Consider the following 19299-nt stretch of genomic DNA (forward strand, 5'->3'; position numbering starts at 1 on the left):
GTGATTTACTAATGCACTCTTGATATAAGTGAATTTGGCGACGTGTGTTGAACTAATGGACAAGGATCCCAGTGTCAAGATAAGCCTAAGGAGAGGGGAATTCACAAATTCACCCCCTTTTCCTCCCCGGTCTCTCTGGGCGAAAATTTTGTGTCTTTAGGATCTGTCCTGCGCACTGTGACGTGCTCAAATAGGGAGCATCCTGGTATGCATAAGAATGCAGCCCACTATGGTCGCTGGATTGGATGACAACGCAGACGTGTTTGTGAACTTATGGCGAAGACTAAAAGGCCTTCTTGGATCTTCACCACAGAAGGAACGTACGCTGCAGGGAGAGGGTGATAATGTGGATAGCGTCACAGAACGCTGGAGACTGCTCACTCAATACCAAGCAGATATACCCCACTGCTCGGTCAGTGTTATAGCCACCTCATTTGTATTTAAATACTGAACAGTTTTCCTCTCCAGCTAAGTTGCATCTACGAACTGGTGTTGGAGTATAATTGTCCTCACACCGACTTTGCTTGCATCTGTACGAGGCTTGAGGTGATCACTCAGGATGTGAAATTCAGATCCTGCTATGACCAGTGTCCTATCAATCCTGATCAGCGATGTAGGTTATACCAACACAATCAAGCTTTGACATGGTTTGTCTTAACGATATGAGCTAGGGACGCCGGGACGGTTGCTTGATTTCTGCGACTTAGTAGGGGTTCAGCCGACCCTTCCGGACTACATGAGCCAATACACCGAATTACATAGGAGGCAACCTGTCGCAGAAAGGGCTTTCTCCTGGGAGTCGGGGGCGACTGGCCGGGTGAGCGCCCTTACAGTATCTGGTACTGGAACTGCGATCCACGCGTCGACTTCAGATGCAGAGGTTTTCTCCACGATGACAGTTACACCTTCCTGGGTCGGGGCCACACAAACAGTTCTAATAACCACAACAGCGACAGGATTCTCCACAAGTCAGACCTCCAGTGTTGAACCGGTGGATCCGAGCCTCCAATCGACCGGTCTCTCAACGGGAGCAAAAGCGGGGATTGGCGTAGCGATACCCTTGGCAGTGATTTGCATAGCTTCTATCCTGCTATGGTACATACGACGCAAAAAGAGAAATGGTGGAGATGGCGGGGGACATGATAGAACCCAACTGCCGACAACTGTATCACCAACTTCACCCGTCGTCAATAACTTACCTTGCGAGAAAGACGGAAACGCTATCAGTGAATTAGATGGCCAGCAGAAATCGGAGACTGACGCAAAGATCAAGACGCCCGTTTTCGAGCTGGATGCGAACCTGACCATTTCTGAAAAGGAGTCAGGAGAGCAAAAACAAGTGGTTATTCACTGACGGCTGTCCAAGCCTTCCCACGACCTTGCTCTATCAAGAAGAGATGAGCGGATCAGCGAATATGTCTGGGTTCGATATCCCTGTAGAGTCCCAAGAAGGAATTCCGTCTTGGGCCTACGAAGGAATGTTACTTGTGAATCTAGAAGAAGAATTAGCTCGCGTAGCAAGAAGAAAAGAAACACTTCAGCATTTCGAGTCGCTTAAGAACAGGCCAGGAAGCCTTGAGGCTATCCCGAACTAGCTACTGCTCAAATATCAGAGAGACGGCTGAAATATTGCCCTCCGCTTGGTCACTATTTACTAACTCTTCATGCAATCAATTAGAAGCATTTGCAAACTTCAAGCGCCAATTCACTTTTTATTTTCTTATGGCAAATACATGCTTCGTATCTCTCCTTTTATTTTTTCTTTTTGACCAGAAGGATTCCCATCTGAAAGACAGACAAGCTACATCGTGCTCGCTCGGACTCTACTGGAAGAGATAGTACATGCTCAGGGCCTTCGACCCTCCACAGACCTCAGTTGAATCCCCAGCACAGGGCGTTGCACAGCTCGACGTAAGCACACCACCATTATCAAATGAGTTCCCACAGAAGCACTACGTGCCAGACTCCATGCCCGCATACAGATACCCCTCCCGCCTGGCACTTCTCCACCGTGTTCCCGGCAATGTTATACGAGACAGCCAGCGTGCGCGCCTTGGTCGAGTCGGAGTAGCAGCCCAGACTCTGCCAGATCGGCACAACGACATACAAACTGAGCGCGCTGAAGCCGCTACAAACCTGCAATCCATCCGCCGGACAAGCAATGTTACACTGCGACGCGGGGACAGAGGCCGCGTTGTTCATTATCGCCGTGCCGCAGAAGCATTGCGTTCCGAACTCCATGCCTGCGTAGGTGAAGCCGGCCTGGGCGCAGGCGGCCTGGTAGGTTTGCACCGTGTTGCCGGAGACGAGAATGGAGGTTTTCAGGGTGCGGTGGTTGGTGTCGTCCGAGTAGCAGCCGAGGGAGCGCCAGCGGAGGGTCGTGTCGATGCCGCAGAGATAGCAGTATACAGAACAGGCTCATTCGACTGGACCACGGCCGACCCTCGAAACTTTTTTGTCGACTAGCAAGGCCTCCACATCGTTCCAACTCTAACTCTCGAAGATACAGATATCACACCGCCACAGCTCGTGGATGGGTGTGTCGCAGCCTCTTCTTGCTCGCGTTCTCTCACTGACGTCTGATAGGTACATGCTCAACTTGACCACAGACGGCAGCTGCACCACAACGGACCAACGCCTTTCCAATCAACCACCATCTCCTAGTGCGCAATCCGCAGCAACGTGACCGCAGGACAAATTATCAACCCCGTCCGCTCGGCTCGACTAACCACCGCCGGGAAGAAGACTATCAAATATGGCCGGGTTGAGGTGGTCACTAAACTCCCGACGGGCGATTGGCTGTGGCCCGCCATCTGGTATGTCCGCCACCTGCCACGCATCAGCACTAGGACTAGGACTAGAGCTAAACTTTATAAGATGATGCCTCGAGACTCAGTATACGGTCCTTGGCCCTCCAGCGGGGAGATTGACATTGCGGAAAGCCGCGGGAACGACGCGGAGAGGTATCCGTCGGGACGCAACATCATCAGCTCGTCGATGCACTGGGGCACGACATACGATAAAGATGCGTATCTGCTCAGCATGGGGGAGTGGGGATCCAAGCGCACCAAGTACTCGGATGGGCTTCATACGTTTGGGCTGGAGTGGTCAGAGAAGTATCTGTTTACCTGGCTGGACGGGCGACTTCGCGTAAGTGGATTTGGGAATAATGGTGAAGGTCGTGAATTGAATCCAATTAAGGGTATCATGGGAATCTTAGCGCTGTACACAGGATGACTCAAACAGCTATTACCAAGTGACCAACCGATCCGATCCAGAAGCAGAGCAAACGTATTGGTAATGGCAGCCAGAGGAGCAATGACCTATGAAAGCGCAGCTACAGGTTGCCTATCTCCGAAAATACATTCTACCGGCCACCGAATCCAGCTCCGGTGCTCCTCTGGCAGCGAAGCCTGAATCCCCGCCAGAACATGCTCATGCCACCCCGTCATCAGCCACGAGGACTGCATGTACTTGAGCAGAATAGCCCAGTAGGCCAGGACAGCCAGCGCAAGCGGATCCTTCGCCTCCAACCAGCCAACAAACCCTTCCCGAAGCCGATACAACCACCCAATAACCAGATGCATCAGATTCACCCCATGCTTCCCGGCCCCTCTCATCCGATACACCTCATCAAACGTCTCTTGCAGAGCGTTCAGAGCAGAATCATACATCTCTTTGATTACTTCGTCATCCGTCTCCGCACGGATCAACAGCTGGACCTCCCGAATCCGGCCCTTATGCCTTTCCAGCTCCTCCGCCAGCTCCTCGCTAACCTGAGCCTCCCCCTCCAGCTCCTCAGGCGCCAATACCCCCGAAAAGATCTCCGCATGCCTCGACTCCAGAATCGACTTCACCCCGCGCATGAGAACAAGCCACTCCGCCTGCCCTGTCTCGCTGAAAACGAGGAACTCGCCTGCGCGCGGACCATGGCCGAAGTATACGAGGCAGATCAGCACGGCGGAGATGTAGATGTACTGGCAGTTGTCCTCGTTCAGGCTGGCCAGCACGGTGGTCACGGAGCGGACGCCAAAGGTGAAGTGGGCGTCTGCTTGGTCCAGGTACTGGGCGCGCAGAGGCGGGTGCTGCTGCGCCAGGTGGAGGGCGGAGAACGCGAGGATGAGATGCAGGATGGAGGGGAAGGTGAAGCCCCATTGTGGGACGTGGATGTCCCAGACGTGTTTGCGGTCCTGGCCGTCTGTGACTGTACTGGCGGTGGAGGTGACGTAGTGATGGAAGAGGTGCAGGTCTGCTAGGGAGATGCTCTCCAGAGGGGGAGGGGGAGTCGGTCCCGGACTCAATGACTGTATGCTGGTGTCTGTGGTCGGTGAGTCTCTCTGGATTTCGTATTTGGACTGTCTGAAGCGATACTGTCGACGCGGTGGTCGAGACGGTGCAGCTGATTCAGTGGCATAATCACAGATGACTGCGTGCTGGCGACAATTGGTGCAGGTCGGCTTCTTCTCATCGCACTGCTTGCACGTCAGCTTTTTGGCCATAGTTGTAGAAGTTGAGCTGAATTCAAAAACGTGGCAATGGCAGCTTGAAAGAAGTCACCACTCACCTTGACTCGTCGCTTTTTACAGGTCTTACAGCCTAGTCTGGATTTCTGATGGGTTCTACGCGCGCGAATCCGACGGGCTTGCCCAGTTTCCATGCTGCAGGCGGTGATACAGAAGGATGATATGGAAGAATACTTCGTATTCGTTTGCCTTTGGCCACTTTAGGCAGCAGAAAATTTAGCCGAGATACGATGAATCCGAATTCTCCTCTAAGACAGAACAGCAGTCGATCATAAACTAGATCTGGACACCGTCGCAAATATGTCAGTTAGATTTCAATAGGTTAATGGTGCTGGTCAATAGGGACGAAAAGGGGCAAAAAGGAAACAAGGAAAAAAAAGGGAAAAAATTGAAATGATGCGTTAGCTGGGAGTCGAACCCAGATCTATTGCTTGGAAGGCAATAATGCTAACCGCTACACCACTAACGCTATGGATGAAAACCTATCACAATTAATGATACATGTTAGAGAGTCAAACAACCTGACGATTGCCAAATACCATTGCGACTACTACATACAAATGATATAATTATACTCAATTAGTCAAGACATAATCCGTTTTACAGCCTACAGAATTGAAGGCCGGCTTTCTGCATGAGGGATGAACAGCATCAGCAAAGTCGTGGAGACCGCAATCGACCAGAAGCTGCGTGAAGAGATTGCCAATGCAATCTCCCAACCAGTGACAGCGAAAGTGCTTACAATGACAAGGCTACAAGCAATTCTTGCTAAATTTAGTTTGCTCTGCGGCTGTTTGGGTCCCATGTTGAAAGTTTCAGGACAAGCTCAAAAGACCCACTCGTACTCGTTCAAAAATTTCCCAAAAGGGTAATTTGATCTACCTTCTGTAGACAGCAGCGCAGTATATGAGACGGTCATGGTCGTCGTAGCTCTTTTCTCCTGATCAATTTCAATTCTCACAATCAAGGCAACATGGACTTTACATTCCACAACGGGACCAATGGCTCGTCGCCATGGGTCGAATTCTACCCCTACACCCCCTCCGCCTCAGCAGGATATGCCTTTATGTCCATCTTCGGCATCGCAACAGTCGTGCACATTATCCTCATGTTCCCTTACCGCGCGGCCTACTTCATCCCGCTCATCCTAGGAGGAATCTGTACGTCCCCGTCCCCATCCTTCAATGCCATCACTAACCACCCCTAACCTAGGCGAAACCTTCGGCTACTACGGCCGCGCATGGTCCCACGACGAAGGCAGAACCGCAATCGGCCCCTGGGCGCTGCAGGAGATGCTCATCCTCTGTGCACCTCCCTTCATCGCCGCAAGCATCTACATGGTCCTCGGGCGGATCATCCGCGCCTTCAGCGCAGAGCACCACTCCGCCATCCGCACAAAGTGGCTGACAACTATCTTCGTTCTCAACGACGTCATCTGCTTCCTGACGCAGCTTGCCGGCGCAGGGGTGCAGATTACCGGTGACCCGCACGTCATGGCGATCGGCAAGAAGGCCGTCCTGGCGGGGTTGATCTTTGCGCTGGTGGTCTTTGGGGTGTTTGTTTGGGTGGCGGCGGTGTTTCATCGGAAGTTGGATGCAGAGCCGACGGCTGTGGTGAGGGAGTGTCCGCGGTTGGGGTGGAAGAAGTACATGTGGGCGATTTATGTCTCGTGTGGGATGTTGATGGTGAGGAATTTGGTGAGGACGATTCAGTTTGGGTCGCCGAAGGGGTCACCTTTGAGTACGGAGGAGGCGTATATATATGTTTTTGATGCGGCCTTGATGCTTGGTTCGATTGGGGTGTTGGTTGTTTGGCATCCGGGGAGGTTGGTGCGGAGGGCTCAGAAGGCGACCAAGGCGAGTCAGATGTGTGTGCAGATGGAGGATGCGCCTGATATCCCGTTGACGGGATATAGAGAGGTTTAGTCAAATGCAACCGTGGACGGACTCTTGTATATACCAGCAGAAACTGCTTCAATATGGACTTGTTTAGATGAATGAACTCGAAGTCATGAATTCAACGCTATGGATATCTCTATATACGCTCTAGGTTAAACATGCAAACCGTCTACTTTCCAAAAACCTTGTAGCGGTCCTCAATGGGCTGGAAGGTCTTCTCGCCAGGGTCGCTGGCAGGAGTACCAAAGACGAGCTGGGCATCCAGCTTCCACGAGGCAGGGATGTTCCAGGTCTTCTGCACCTGCTCGTCGATCAGAGGGCTGTAGTGCTGGAGATTGGCACCGAAGCCTTCGGAGCAGAGGGCAGTCCAGACTATTCAGTGTTAGTTACATGCCGCCTCTTTGAATTTTTAGGAACAAAACCTACCGAGGTACTGCGACATGGCATTAGACTCAAGAGCAAAAGGATCGAACTTGTCAGCGTAGATGGCAAACTGCTCCTTGATAGCAGCGAGAGAGTCGTAGTCAACGAAGAAGAGAACCTAGACCGTCAGTACGGAACCGTCATCAAAGGGAGAAATCAACCTACAGTTCCATAGCCCGCGCGGAAGGCGTTCAGCTTGGGCTTGGTGTGGGTCTCATACATCTCCTTGGGGACCTTGCCGGCAGCCACGAGGCCCTCCATAATGGTGATGGCAATGTCCCAGAGCTTCTGGTGCTCCTCCTTGAGCAGGAGGACCACACGGGAAGTCTGAGTGTTGAAGGAGCTGGGGACGTGCAGGACGGCATCCTGGACGATGCGCTCAATGGCCTCGTCCGAGATGGGGCTCTCAGCCTTGAGGCCGTAGTATGTGCGCCGGGCCTTGACCAGCTCCAGCAGAGTGGTGGTGGCGGGGTTCTTGAATTCAGGTTGAGTTGAGCCCATTTTGTTGTATGCGACTTAGGGTTTGGTGTAGAGGTCAATACTGATCAGATGGTGATTGATTTCTTTATCTGTATGGAGCAGAAGAGAGGGTATTTATATTCCCCACCACACACGGCGCCATCATTTTTCTACACACTTCCACCTGTGGAGACTCCCGGTGCGCATCTAAGGAAAATGGGTCAAAATGTCGACCTAAAAATTGTCCTCTGGGTTTCCGCCATCACTGGCCAATTAGCCTGCATATCCATACTTCCGACTATGGGCGTTTTAATTTATAAGCGGATATACGGAGAACCATTAGTGAGACTACCACCATAGATCCATCATACCCCACTGCGGAACTTACCAACAGTGCTGACCAAGTGCTTATAAATGCAGACTTCCCTAGAACGGTAGATTATGAAGTGTATTACCATGTCATATTACTTTGGTCATCTGTGTCCCTTGACTTAAGCCAAAAATAAGCACTAGTAGTCTGACACTGATACATAAGCATAAGCACAACAATACTTGGCTACTGACTAATTCAACTGTATAGAAAATGCCTCATTTGATTTTCACGAAAACAAGCTACAGCAAGCAGCACCTAAGCACCGAGGGAATGACCTTCAGTTGGACTACACAGGAGAATGAGGCGGAGAATGAGGCTTCAATCCTGTCAACCATCCCAAACTAAAACGGCGTCTAGACAACCACCTAGCGTACCGAGTAGAGGAGATAGTAATGTAACAATTTGTTTCACGGATTGCATCAATACTCGTGTTCGTTCCTCGGACATGGGCCCATTTTTCGTATGGGACAAATGACAGCTGTGTCATATAGAAGGTGCTTTTGCACTACGGCAGCCGCCTGGTCAATGGCTAAAGCCATCCACTTGGATGGGGCCAGGGCCGTCGTGTTGTCCTCCAAGGGAAGGAAATGACTATAAAAGAATAAGAAAGTAGGAAAAAAAAAGAATAAGACGTGGTGCTGCCCGGAATCGAACCGGGGCTGGCACGGCCACAACGTGACGTCCTACCACTAGACCACAGCACCGGATTTTTGATTTTGCGTATCTTTTATGCTACATAAGCAACCTCTATTCATAACTTGTCACGGGTACAAATTAGGTCAGTATATTTCGGGCCTTTTCTACTGATGGAAAAGTGGTGCTTCGTCGATTATGGATCTTAGGCTATTGGATTTCATTGTACTAAATTATTCTTGATGTTGCGTTATTATAGTCCTCCAATATACACTACCCTGCGAACCAATATATATACTCTGGAAAGAGACCCACCTTTTCAGCAGAGCAAAGACGATATGAGATAAGAAGGCGACTGTCAGGAGCGCAACGACAGTACTGTCTGCATCGAGATGCCAAGATGCGATAATTGAGTTGATCAGGTTTTCAATAAGTGGGTGGCCAACGTTTTATACGCCCTGACACCTTCCAGCAGTTCGTCAATCTCAATCTGCTCGTTTTCTCCATGGGCCACCAGGATTGAACCAGGACCGTATAGGTACTTTTTATGATCTCCCTTGAATCGAGGAACATCTGTTCCATATGACACTGGTGCTGTTTCGAACCCTGTAATCTGTCAGCAGGATCAGGAGAAAGGTATGGGTCAACAACCTTCGACATCATGATCAAGCAACGTCTCCGGATATTCGAACTTGAATTCCAGTCTGACGTGTGGATGCTTCGCAACGACCTCCGACACGATTCTCTTACACTTGGCCATATCAGTCGCCACACGGACAGCGCATAGTGCCGTGCTGGAAGCCGGGACGATGTTATAGCTCACTCCTCCTTCAATTTTGCCAATGTTGAAGGTCGACGGACCCAGCAGCGACGACTCGGGGAATTTAGTGCACAAGAACTCATTCAGGACTTCGACCAGAGCGGCATTGGCGTTGATGCCATGATGGGGGTATCCGGAATGACTGCACCATTAGCCTCAGTAGATATACAGTGTATCAAAAGCAGACCTACCACGCCTTCCCCTCGCCAACCAACTCAAACACCAAATGTCCCTTATGCCCAACAACCAATTTCCCCTCGGTCGGCTCCGCAAACACCACACCCTCAAACTTCAAATCATGATCATTCGCCGCAATCATCCCAGGACCTCCCTTCTCCTCGCCCACAACAAACAACAAACCAACATCACCTTCCTTGACCGCCCCCTCCGCACGCAGCTCCTCAAGCGCACAGATCTGCGCAGCCATGGGACCCTTATCGTCGCAGGCGCCGCGGCCGTAGATGGTCGACCCTTCAACGCGTAGCGGGATATGCGGCGGGACGGTGTCCATGTGCGCGGTGAGACAGGCTCTTACCCTGCGCGAGGAGCCTAGGTACGCGTAGACATTTTCGCGGGTTGAGCCTGGGGCGATGGGGATGCGCTCGACGGTGTAGCCCAGGGTGGAGAGGTGGTTGTCGAGCCAGCGGGCGATGTCTTGTTCGTGGTCGCTGGTGCTGGGGACCTGGATGAGGGATTTGAGGAGGGTTACCACTGGAGCTTCGGACATTTCTTATCTATCTCTGTAATTGATGTTCGACTGAGTGAGTGTTGTGTCAGTCATAGTGGGCAGTCGATAGAGGTTGGTGCGGGGAGAACGTTGTGTGCGGGGAGATTTCGTCATTGCATATGACATGCTCAGGATTAACACATTAATTCAACAAGATACGATAAAGGCATGCAGGAAAGAATCAGGACACCGTTGGACATTACGTTGTCGGTGGTAAGTAACAGAAGAAGGAAAAGATGGACACTCGTGGCTGAAACGCGCATTATGCTTGGTGGATTGCTCACTGCTGTAGCCTGTTAATTTACCCCGCCACTATTGCTGATCTCTGTATTTATTATCTGGCTTCACGACCCTTCCGGGCAAATAAACAAGATCAATTGTACAGTTCTCCTCATGGCGTCTCTTTCTCTTGAATCTCGAGCTCAACCCGATTCTCCTGAGCATCGTATCTTCAACATCCTCAATGACTATCTTCAGCCGTCTAGCACAACCCCTCCCCGCGAGGCCGCGCAAGCTATCCACGCCTTGACTCCAAAGACGGGTTCAACACCAGAAGAAAACTCTGAGTTGGAGGACTTCCTCTGGTACACATGGGGAACTATCATCAAAGTCGCCAAACAGATTCCTCACAATCACCCCTCGCAAGACCGACTGGTCGACTTGATCCACGCTCTGACCGAGCTACCGCCAACAACGGTGTCAATCTGGGGTGTAAGTGTCTTCTTCTTCTTCTGAAGCAAAATATACTGACAATCCAGTCCGAAAATTACCTATGGAAAGACCTGCCCATGCTCGGGCCAAGCCTGAGAGAATCCTGGGATCGTACGTACCCCTGTCTGATAATTGTGCTACATCGCTAACTGTCCAAGCACCTGCGTATACAAAACCCGACGACCAGGAGGTTACCGAATGGATTAACCTACAAGCATTCACCGCGCGGCTGATGAGCAAATGCGACCCATCGCTTTCTCTCCTTGGCGTCTGGAGTCTGCGGTCGGGATTGGAAGAGGAGCTATCGGACAACGAACTCGAAGGAGAAGTCGCCGCAGCAGCGATGTGGATGGTGTACGGTAGTGAGAACTTGTTCAGTCAACTGGCAGACGCGGTGGAAGACGAGGAGAAGGAGCGCTTGATGAAGCCTGGGACGCTGTATAGCGGACAGGGGCAGTTGAGCCCAGAGCGGTGGCAGTTCTGGAAGCAGCGATTTGGGGAGATGAGCCAGCAAATCCAAGTCAGTTATGAGACAACGGGGGTGATTCGGTTGGCCGGGGAGAAGATGGAGAGCGTTGAGCAGTAGGCTTTAAGAGTGGTAGTAGGTGGCGTCCATGTCAGCACTGGCTCTAGACTCTGGGATAAGCAGAAATATATTCATTATCAATCCAGCTCAAGCCTGTACTCGTTTCTCAGTCCAATGGCATACAAGTGTCATGAGTGAGACGAAAATTCCATCAGATACTCTAGAAACTATCTATAAAAGAGAGGTACTGCTTACACAATGTGACAGGGGACGCATGATGTAATCGCGGAAATTCCCCGCTGTGGGCTTCATCGCGGAAATACGGATTAGAAATTTTTCTGATTATCTCACATCATCTCTTCATCTTTTCCGCATATACATACAGCAAATTCTTATCAATCATAGGTATAACAAATGGGATGGAGCGTCCATTTTCCACACTATCATCAATGGAGCATTGCTTCGACCCATAGCCAGAAATGAGCGAAACAGAGGTGGAGGACGGCCTTGACCTCCAGCAAACGCGGTCGGGCTGGTCCATCGCCGAAAGCCTCTCCCCACTACGGGAAACGGTCTTCATCTTCGTGATATGCATGGCCCAATTCATGACCCAGGCCGGGCTGGGTAGCCAACTGGCCCCGCTGACCATCATCGGGGACTCCTTCCACATCACCGACAACGGCATCCTCAGCTGGTTCATCGCAGGCTACTCCCTGACGGTGGGCACCTTCATCCTCTTCTTCGGTCGCTGCGGAGACTGCTTCGGCTACCACACCATGTTCGTGATCGGCTTCGTCTGGTTCGGCGTCTGGTCCATGGTCGCCGGCGTCAGCGTCTACAACAACTACGTGCTGTTCATCTTCGCGCGCACCGCGCAGGGTCTCGGGCCCGCGATGCTCCTCCCGAACGGTTTGGCGATTTTGGGAGCGACGTACCGCCCCAGCCCGAAGAAGGATATGATCTTTGCCATCTTCGCCGCGACGGCCCCCAACGGCGCCATCATCGGGGCTATCTTCGCCGCGCTCTTCAGCCAGCTGGCCTGGTGGCCGTGGACGTTCTGGGCGAATGCGATTGTGTGTCTGGTGCTGGCGGCGCTGGGGTGGGCCGTGATTCCCCGCATCCACCACGAGCGCGAGAAGCACGGCATGACTCTTGTCGAGTGGATGCAGGAGCTGGACGTCGTTGGGGCGTGTCTGGGTGTCGGGGGCCTGATCCTCGTGAATGTGGCGTGGAACCAGGCGCCTATTGTCGGCTGGCCGACAGCGTATGTGTATGTGCTGCTGATTATCGGGATGGTTCTGCTAGGGCTTTTCTTTGTGTGGGAGCTGCGCGTCGCGAGCAAACCGCTCATCCCGTTCCATGCGTTGACGCTGGACGTCTCCTTCGTGCTGGGCTGCGTCGCCTGCGGCTGGGCCAGCTTCGGCATCTGGACGTACTACCTCTGGTTGTTTCTGGAGCATGTGCGCGGCAAGACGCCGTTGATGGCCGCGGCGCAGTTCGTGCCGCCCGGGGTCTCGGGGCTGCTGGCCTCGTTCACGACGGGGTATTTGATGAGTCGGATCCGGCCGGGGTGGATCATGCTGTTTGCTATGGTGGCGTTTACGCTGGGGAATGTCTTTGTTGCGATTGCGCCGGTGCATCAGACGTACTGGGCGCTGACTTTTGTTTCATTGGTGGTCATGCCGTGGGGCATGGACATGTCGTTTCCCGCGAGCACGGTGCTGCTGTCGAATGCGGTGGAGCGCCGACACCAAGGTATTGCGGCTTCCTTGGTCACCACGGTGGTGAACTACAGTATCTCGCTGGGACTCGGGTTTGCGGGAACGGTCGAGGTGCATGTCAACCATGGCGGAAAGACATTCCATGATAGGCTGGTAGGATATCGCGGGGCGTTGTACATGGGGATCGGACTGGGAGGACTGGGAGTGGCCGTGAGTGTGATTTACCTGGCCAAGAGTATCTTGAAAAAGGAGCCACAGGGAGAAGAAAGTAAATAGACGACGTACACATAGATAGGCATTAATCCTAATGTAATTACTACGCGCACCTATCAAAGCCAAGATTCTTGTCCAAGTTAGGCAGCTAGACGATACTAGGCGTCCGGTTTCAGCCATGACTTAAGACCTATCTAGGGACTAGACTGATAAAAGAAATAAATTGAAACTTGTTCTGTACAAAAGGAAACAAAAAAGAAAAAGAAATGAATGACAAGAGTGGGATTCGAACCCACGCCATCATACGATGATGAGGAAACTCGTAGAGTTTGGTATTAAGGTGGACCTTAACCTCACGCCTTAGACCAACTCGGCCATCTTGCCTGAATATGTTAGATTGGGTCTATTTAGTTATATAAGGAATTTACTCCGAAAGTTCAACTAATATAGACTGTTAAAGAATCAGAACCGTTCTAGTCGACCTTGGTTCTGATGGGTGACTCTGCAGACACTTATGATTTTGGTCTGCTGCCATACTTCTCCTTAGTCTATGGTCTTGACTGTATACTCAGATCTCACCGCGAGTATCAAGTCAATCAAGGTGCCTCCCTCAGCCACATGCGCGGAAAATACTTCCTTGTTCAACAGTATTGAAAGGCAGCCGATTGGCATACCCAGTGGCAATGTACAAGGGAAATATGCCGTGCAATCCGCGTGCATGCACTGTCTAATAGGTCATCAATTCCCGGATACTCGACTAGTCTACCCCGCACATCCATCAGCCTTACCCCAGTACCTCCGTGATGCCTGTTCATCTGACTCTGAATGAACCACCTTAAGGACATCCATGTCGATCATCTATATTCCGGGGTCCGTGGTCAAGTCGTACGATACCGGAGCCTTCGATCCGAGTCTGAAGTCTGTCTTCTTGCATTATCCTCGGTACTTGGATGATGGGTACCAGATTCTGGGCATAACTATTCTATCGGCTCATAAATACACAATTCTAATTAAGCATAAGGACGACGATCTATTTACCCCGCAATCATCCTCGGTCCGCCATGCCGTGGCAGTACTCATCGTCATATGAAGATATCACTATCAGAACCTTAGTTCAACCGAGAAGGTTGAGATCCTGAGAATTCAGAAGATGACCTGATAATTTTGGACAGTATCCGAATGAGAATGAGATAGAGTTAGCTAAATTGAAAATCAATCGACATTTGCATGTGCTGATACAACATGTATAAAGTTAGCCAGCCCTCATGAGCAGAGTAGTTCAGCCTGAGCATCACAACCACATCCATCATCATGGATAAACTACAGCTCACACTTCAAGCAGTCCAGCATCAAATCACACACATCCTCAACCAATACACCCAACACCCCTGGGTCTACACCGCAGCATGCCTCACAGCCTATCTCACTCTCACCCTCTCCCTCCGCTTCCAACGCCTCCGCAGCATCAAAGGAAAATACCGCAAGTACTCAACCCGGGAATCCTACGCCAGGATGACCGACCACGACGCCTGGGCCATCCAGAAACAAATGCTCCAGCTCGAGTTTCCATTCACAGCGCTGAAAGCTCTGCAGTTTGCTCTCTTCCGCGTACCCCTTCCCCCTTCTCCCAGCCGTACAGATCTAATACTAATGGAAGTAGACATACGGCATCCCCACCATCTCCGCCCTCCTCCTGCAAACATCCCAATTCGCCAACCCATCCACCAGCTTCAAACGCTACGCCGACACCGGCGTCCTAATCGGCGAGTTCATGGGCTTCGAGCCCACCTCCGAACGGGCAATCACTGCCCTCGCGCGCACGAAGCTCCTGCACGCAGGCTACCGAGCCAGCGGAAAGATCCTGGAGTCTGACATGCTGTACACGCTTAGCCTGTTTGCGCTGGAGCCGGTGCGGTTCGTGGAGCGGTACGAGTGGCGGGGGTTGAGCGCGCTGGAGAAATGCGCGGTGGGCACGTTCTGGAAGAGTGTGGGCGATGCGTTGGGGATTAGCTATGCGGTGTTGCCTGGTGGGCGGTCGGGGGAGGGGTTCCGGGATGGATTGCAGTGGTTGGAGGAGATGGGGAGTTGGAGTGAGCGGTATGAGCAGGAGAGGATGAAGGCGGCGGAGGCGAATCGGGCGGTGGCGGATAAGACGATGGATGTGTTGGTTTATGGGATGCCCGGGTGGGTGAGGGGGTTGGGGGTGAGTGTTGCGACCTGTGTGATGGATGAGAGGTTGAGGAGGGCTATGATGTAAGTCTTTCTCCTTGTGTGGTTGTGGATGATGCTAATGCTGATGCTGGTAGGTATGATCCGCCGCCGTGGGTGGTTAAGGTTATGTTCGACGCTGCGGTGGTGATCCGGCGGTTCTGTCTGCGGTATCTTGCGCTCCCGCGGCCGTACATTATGCGTCGTGATGTGTTTACGGAGAAGCCGAATGAATACGGCCGACACCATGTGCAGGTGTGGAACGGGATGCCGTATTATGTGCAGCCGACTCTGTGGAACCGATGGGGTCCGTCTGCATGGGTGCAGCGGCTGATGGGGTTGCCGTTGCCTGGGGACGAGGGAGACAAGTTCTATCCCCGGGGATACCACACGCCGGATGTTGGGCCCAAGTATTTCGAGGGCAAGGGACGGAAGACCCTGGAGGAGATCAAGGAGAGCTTGAGGGTGCAGAGGACAGGCGAGTCGCCATTCATTAAGCTATAGTAGAAGGGTATAGTTCGTATCAATGCAGCATTTCCTAAAGGTATATCATCAAAAGTCCAGTTCCCAGCACAATAGACAGAGACAAAACCGTCTCCCATCCAAGTCTGCGGTTTGCATTTGCAGCATTGGGATCACCTCCAGCACCCATGACCCCATTGACCGAAATGCCCACACCCCCATTTCCGCCACTACCACCGTTGCTGCCTGCATTGCCGTTACTACTGCCATCATCACCCGACGAAGTCAAAGTCGGTCTGCTGGCCGTCGCCACATTCGTCGGGGTTACCGGGTTCGTCGCACTAGCAGGCGTATAGAAGCTCATCGTAGCCGACAGCCGCGTAAACGAGGACGAAGCGTCCGACCCGTCCGTAGCTTTCACCGAAACAATCGTCGATGTCGTCGTGACAGTCGACGTGCGAATCGAAGCCGTCGAAGGGATATAGTACGTGTAAAACGTCACCCAGTACGTCCTGTTCTCATCAGCCATCTCCTATTCCTCCAATTTTTCAAGCGACGAAGGGGTCGTACCATGTCACCGTCCACGAATACCAACTGTACTCCACCCCGGCATAAGTCGTGGTATGATACGCCGTGGTATAGTGATTCTCCGTCTGCGTGTAATGATACACCGCGTTCTCTTGCGCGCAATCCCCGTTCGGACAGCAGCCCAGTTTCCCATTGACGGTCATGCATCGCTCCCCCGAAGGACAGTACCCCTGTACGCCGCAGCACTCCGCGCCGTGGGGCATGCACCCCGTCCCGCAGCAGTGCTCGCCAGAGTTGCAGAAATAGCTTCCGCAGCAGACGTCGCTGAGGGACCAGACGCAGAGCCCATTGTCGCAGCAGATATTGGTTGAGCAGGTCGATGGGCAGGTCCAGCGTTTGGCCAGCGGGTCGGATACGATGTCTGTTGTGGGTTCGGAGACGAGAGTGTTGTTGGGAATGCGGAGGGGTTGGAGGGGATTAAGGGCGAGTGCCCCGGAAACGAACAGGAGTATGGACGACGGCTTCATCTTGGCTGCAAGGGTTTGGCCTTGCAGAGCAGAAGAGAAATTTGTGGAGAAAAGGGTGAGAAAAGGAGCTAGGGTCTAGGGGTCATGTTTATAGGCGGTTGAGCCTCAGCGGTCTAATTGCAGCCCTGCAGATTGTTGATGGACATTCAGCCTTCTTGCATGTAAATACTCGGCTGATTGGCTCTTCAGATCAACTAGGACGGATACTAAAGAGCTATACGAGACCCTACAGAGCCAAGTGGCACGAGGATCAAGTTGGACCAATGGTGGTCCGCTGTAGATCGTATTTAAGGTGCAACTAGACGGTGGAGATGAGAGATCGGCAGCGTGTAAGCCTGTCGGGTAGCTAGATGTCAAAATAGTATCATAGAGCAATCCTCTTAGGAGCTAAGGTAGAATTTTGTAGATTATCGAGAGATAGTTTAGATACTCTGTTTAAGTTAGACAGCATCTGCTGTTGAATTGCTTCAAGGCGTGCTATCTAGGACCTAACCCTACTTTGATCTAGCTGTGGACAAGCACTCAGCACTATGCGCCAAGCACCAAGCACCAAGCACCAAGCACCAAGCACCAATAATATATACCAGAACTCTAGTGTATTGATGGTAATAGTAAAATCTAACTGGCTAGAACCAGGAGTGTTGTATTGGTGGCAGTTGATTTCCGCATTCGGCGGCAGATCCACAGTCGTGGTATGACGACACCAGTCAGGCCACAGTATAACTCAAATCGTACAACACAATCTGGCTATCTAAACGCCTAACTGGACAATTCACGCCGTGCTTATTATCCTAACTCGATACAAAATGTCCCGTCCGCCGTCACGAGCGGCGTCGCTGTTCTCCTCACGCCCATCCACCCCAGTTCCTAGTACGGCCTCTCGCGACCCCGATTCCCTCGATGTCTGGATTCTAGGGAGTGGAATCGCCTCGTTAACCGCGGCCGTACACTTCATCAGAGAGGCCAAGGTGCCCCCGTCGAGAATCCATATCCTCGAAGCACTGAGCGAGCCAGGCGCGGGATCAGTGGGTAAAGGCGATGCCGAGTCGGGCTACCACTATCGCGCGGGATGTACGCCTCAGTTCTGCGGGAGTCAAATGGAGGAGTTACTCGCGCTGGTGCCGTCGGAGACGCCCGGGAAAAGCGTCTGGGATGATATCCGGGAGTACTTTGAAGAGCATGTATCGAAGCAGGCGTCGCGGACGAGATTCCTGGCTCGGCGGAAGAACGGACTGGAGCGGATCGAGGGAAGGAGACTCCATCTGGGGATCAAGGATCGGATGGATCTGTTCCGGCTGTCGTCTAAGACAGAAAGTACGCTGGGCCGGTCCCGCGTCCGAGACCATTTCTCCGAGGGGTTCTTCAGGACGGAGTACTGGCTGGTGCTGTCGACGCTGTAGGTTTTCGTAGATCTGAAAGAAGTCAGGATGTTAACCAGGATTAGGTTCGGTTTCCGGCTGTGTCACAGCGCTGCCGAGTTCCGCCGTTTCATCCAGCATTTCCCTCATGATATCCAGACGCATCATCCTCGTCCCCTGGACCGTGTCCGCTTCAACCTGCATGACTCCGTTGTCGCCCCGATTGCTCGATTCCTGCAGGCACAGGGAGTAGATTTTCGCTTCAACACCATCACCACCGATATCGTCGTCGAGCCAGCACAGGATCCTACTCGCGTGACAACCCTGCGTACAGTAACCAGAAGCGAGCGCGAGGTAACCATTGATCTTGGCCCGCACGATATCATGATTGTTTCTTTGGGATCCATCTTGTCCGGTGCTTCTTGCGGGTCAAACACAGAGCCACCCTCGCTAGAGATGATGGAGATCGAGAAAGACCTCGACGAGAACTGGCTCCTGTGGCTGGAACTCGCGACTAAGCATGCCAAATTCGGCAACGCATACAACTTTTGTACCCGACTGCGGGAGTCCCGGGTGGCATACTTTACGGTCACGGTCAAGAATCCGTCTTTCTTCGAGAGGATTCTTGCGATAGTTGGCGACGATCCTGCGACGGGCTCATTGGTTACGCTGAGAGATAGCAGTTGGCTGCTTACGCTGAGTCTGCCCCGGCAACCGCTGTTCCCAGATCAACCGGACAGTGTTCGAGTCTTCTGGGGGTATGCACTCGATCCAGAGAACGATGGGGATTTTGTCAAGAAACAGATGCTATCCTGCTCAGGTGAGGAGATACTGACGGAGGTTCTGCATCAGCTTGATCTCCCAGCCGGTGACATACTGCCCAAGACAGTTACTGTTCCATGTGTGATGCCGCGATGGACTTCCATCTTACTTCCGAGGAGTAACGGGGATCGGCCTCAGGTGATTCCCCCCGGCATGACCAACATGGCCCTCATCGGGCAGTTTGTAGACATCCCCGAGGAGGTGGTCACCATGGACTACATGGTGCGCGGAGCGCAGATGGCGGTGCACCAACTGATGGGGCTGGAGAGGGAGATGAAGAAGTCGAAGAAGGGATCTACGGCGAGTCTGCTGGGGTTTCTAAAGGATTAGTAGATCTACCAGGGTGTATAGCATAATAGCTTAGTAG

At 52.3% G+C, this 19299-nt stretch overlaps 10 protein-coding genes and 3 non-coding genes across 13 annotated transcripts; 6 read left to right on the forward strand and 7 right to left on the reverse strand.

The window, feature by feature from the left end:
• Nucleotides 1–1842: 1842 nt before the first annotated feature.
• Nucleotides 1843–3237, forward strand: ALT_6800 (beta-1,3-glucan-binding protein; the record flags this gene model as incomplete). Its single annotated transcript, XM_089600133.1, has 5 exons — nt 1843–2457; nt 2510–2586; nt 2679–2816; nt 2919–3150; nt 3202–3237. The coding sequence occupies 5 exons, from the start codon at nt 1843–1845 to the stop codon at nt 3235–3237; spliced, it is 1098 nt and encodes a 365-aa protein (XP_089455595.1).
• Nucleotides 3238–3323: 86 nt separating this feature from the next.
• Nucleotides 3324–4499, reverse strand: ALT_6801 (Zn(II)2Cys6 transcription factor domain-containing protein; the record flags this gene model as incomplete). Its single annotated transcript, XM_033560990.2, has 1 exon — nt 3324–4499. The coding sequence occupies one exon, from the start codon at nt 4497–4499 to the stop codon at nt 3324–3326; it is 1176 nt and encodes a 391-aa protein (XP_033416881.2).
• A 421-nt stretch (nt 4500–4920) lies between these two features.
• ALT_t130 lies at nt 4921–4992 on the reverse strand. The gene has a single exon. It is a non-coding gene; the product is annotated as a tRNA-Gly (tRNA).
• A 504-nt stretch (nt 4993–5496) lies between these two features.
• On the forward strand, nt 5497–6448 carry ALT_6802 (RTA1 domain-containing protein; the record flags this gene model as incomplete). Its single annotated transcript, XM_033560989.1, has 2 exons — nt 5497–5683; nt 5736–6448. The coding sequence occupies 2 exons, from the start codon at nt 5497–5499 to the stop codon at nt 6446–6448; spliced, it is 900 nt and encodes a 299-aa protein (XP_033416880.1).
• Nucleotides 6449–6590: 142 nt separating this feature from the next.
• On the reverse strand, nt 6591–7345 carry ALT_6803 (putative nitroreductase HBN1; the record flags this gene model as incomplete). The annotated part of the gene is made up of 3 exons (XM_033560988.2): nt 6591–6793; nt 6848–6962; nt 7010–7345. 3 exons carry the CDS (start codon nt 7343–7345, stop codon nt 6591–6593), a joined length of 654 nt encoding a protein of 217 aa, XP_033416879.1.
• Nucleotides 7346–8309: 964 nt separating this feature from the next.
• ALT_t131 lies at nt 8310–8380 on the reverse strand. The gene has a single exon. It is a non-coding gene; the product is annotated as a tRNA-His (tRNA).
• Nucleotides 8381–8727: 347 nt separating this feature from the next.
• On the reverse strand, nt 8728–9856 carry ALT_6804 (M20 family metallopeptidase; the record flags this gene model as incomplete). The annotated part of the gene is made up of 3 exons (XM_033560987.1): nt 8728–8915; nt 8961–9271; nt 9321–9856. The coding sequence occupies 3 exons, from the start codon at nt 9854–9856 to the stop codon at nt 8728–8730; spliced, it is 1035 nt and encodes a 344-aa protein (XP_033416878.1).
• Nucleotides 9857–10249: 393 nt separating this feature from the next.
• On the forward strand, nt 10250–11153 carry ALT_6805 (DUF3632 domain-containing protein; the record flags this gene model as incomplete). The annotated part of the gene is made up of 3 exons (XM_033560986.1): nt 10250–10567; nt 10615–10678; nt 10726–11153. The coding sequence occupies 3 exons, from the start codon at nt 10250–10252 to the stop codon at nt 11151–11153; spliced, it is 810 nt and encodes a 269-aa protein (XP_033416877.1).
• A 419-nt stretch (nt 11154–11572) lies between these two features.
• Nucleotides 11573–13090, forward strand: ALT_6806 (MFS transporter; the record flags this gene model as incomplete). The annotated part of the gene is made up of 1 exon (XM_033560985.2): nt 11573–13090. The coding sequence occupies one exon, from the start codon at nt 11573–11575 to the stop codon at nt 13088–13090; it is 1518 nt and encodes a 505-aa protein (XP_033416876.2).
• A 208-nt stretch (nt 13091–13298) lies between these two features.
• Nucleotides 13299–13411, reverse strand: ALT_t132. The gene is made up of 2 exons: nt 13373–13411; nt 13299–13344 (listed from the first exon to the last, which is right to left on the reverse strand). It is a non-coding gene; the product is annotated as a tRNA-Leu (tRNA).
• A 927-nt stretch (nt 13412–14338) lies between these two features.
• Nucleotides 14339–15739, forward strand: ALT_6807 (uncharacterized protein; the record flags this gene model as incomplete). Its single annotated transcript, XM_033560984.1, has 3 exons — nt 14339–14635; nt 14688–15280; nt 15334–15739. The coding sequence occupies 3 exons, from the start codon at nt 14339–14341 to the stop codon at nt 15737–15739; spliced, it is 1296 nt and encodes a 431-aa protein (XP_033416875.1).
• Nucleotides 15740–15773: 34 nt separating this feature from the next.
• ALT_6808 (putative GPI anchored protein) lies at nt 15774–16752 on the reverse strand (the record flags this gene model as incomplete). The annotated part of the gene is made up of 2 exons (XM_033560983.1): nt 15774–16209; nt 16268–16752. 2 exons carry the CDS (start codon nt 16750–16752, stop codon nt 15774–15776), a joined length of 921 nt encoding a protein of 306 aa, XP_033416874.1.
• Nucleotides 16753–17558: 806 nt separating this feature from the next.
• On the forward strand, nt 17559–19262 carry ALT_6809 (oleate hydratase; the record flags this gene model as incomplete). Its single annotated transcript, XM_033560982.2, has 2 exons — nt 17559–18148; nt 18197–19262. The coding sequence occupies 2 exons, from the start codon at nt 17559–17561 to the stop codon at nt 19260–19262; spliced, it is 1656 nt and encodes a 551-aa protein (XP_033416873.2).
• Between the last annotated feature and the right edge of the window lie 37 nt (nt 19263–19299).

Source organism: Aspergillus lentulus, assembly GCF_001445615.1.
Source record: "Aspergillus lentulus DNA, contig: Alt12, strain: IFM 54703, whole genome shotgun sequence".
In the NCBI taxonomy this organism is placed as follows: Eukaryota; Fungi; Ascomycota; class Eurotiomycetes; order Eurotiales; family Aspergillaceae; genus Aspergillus; species Aspergillus lentulus.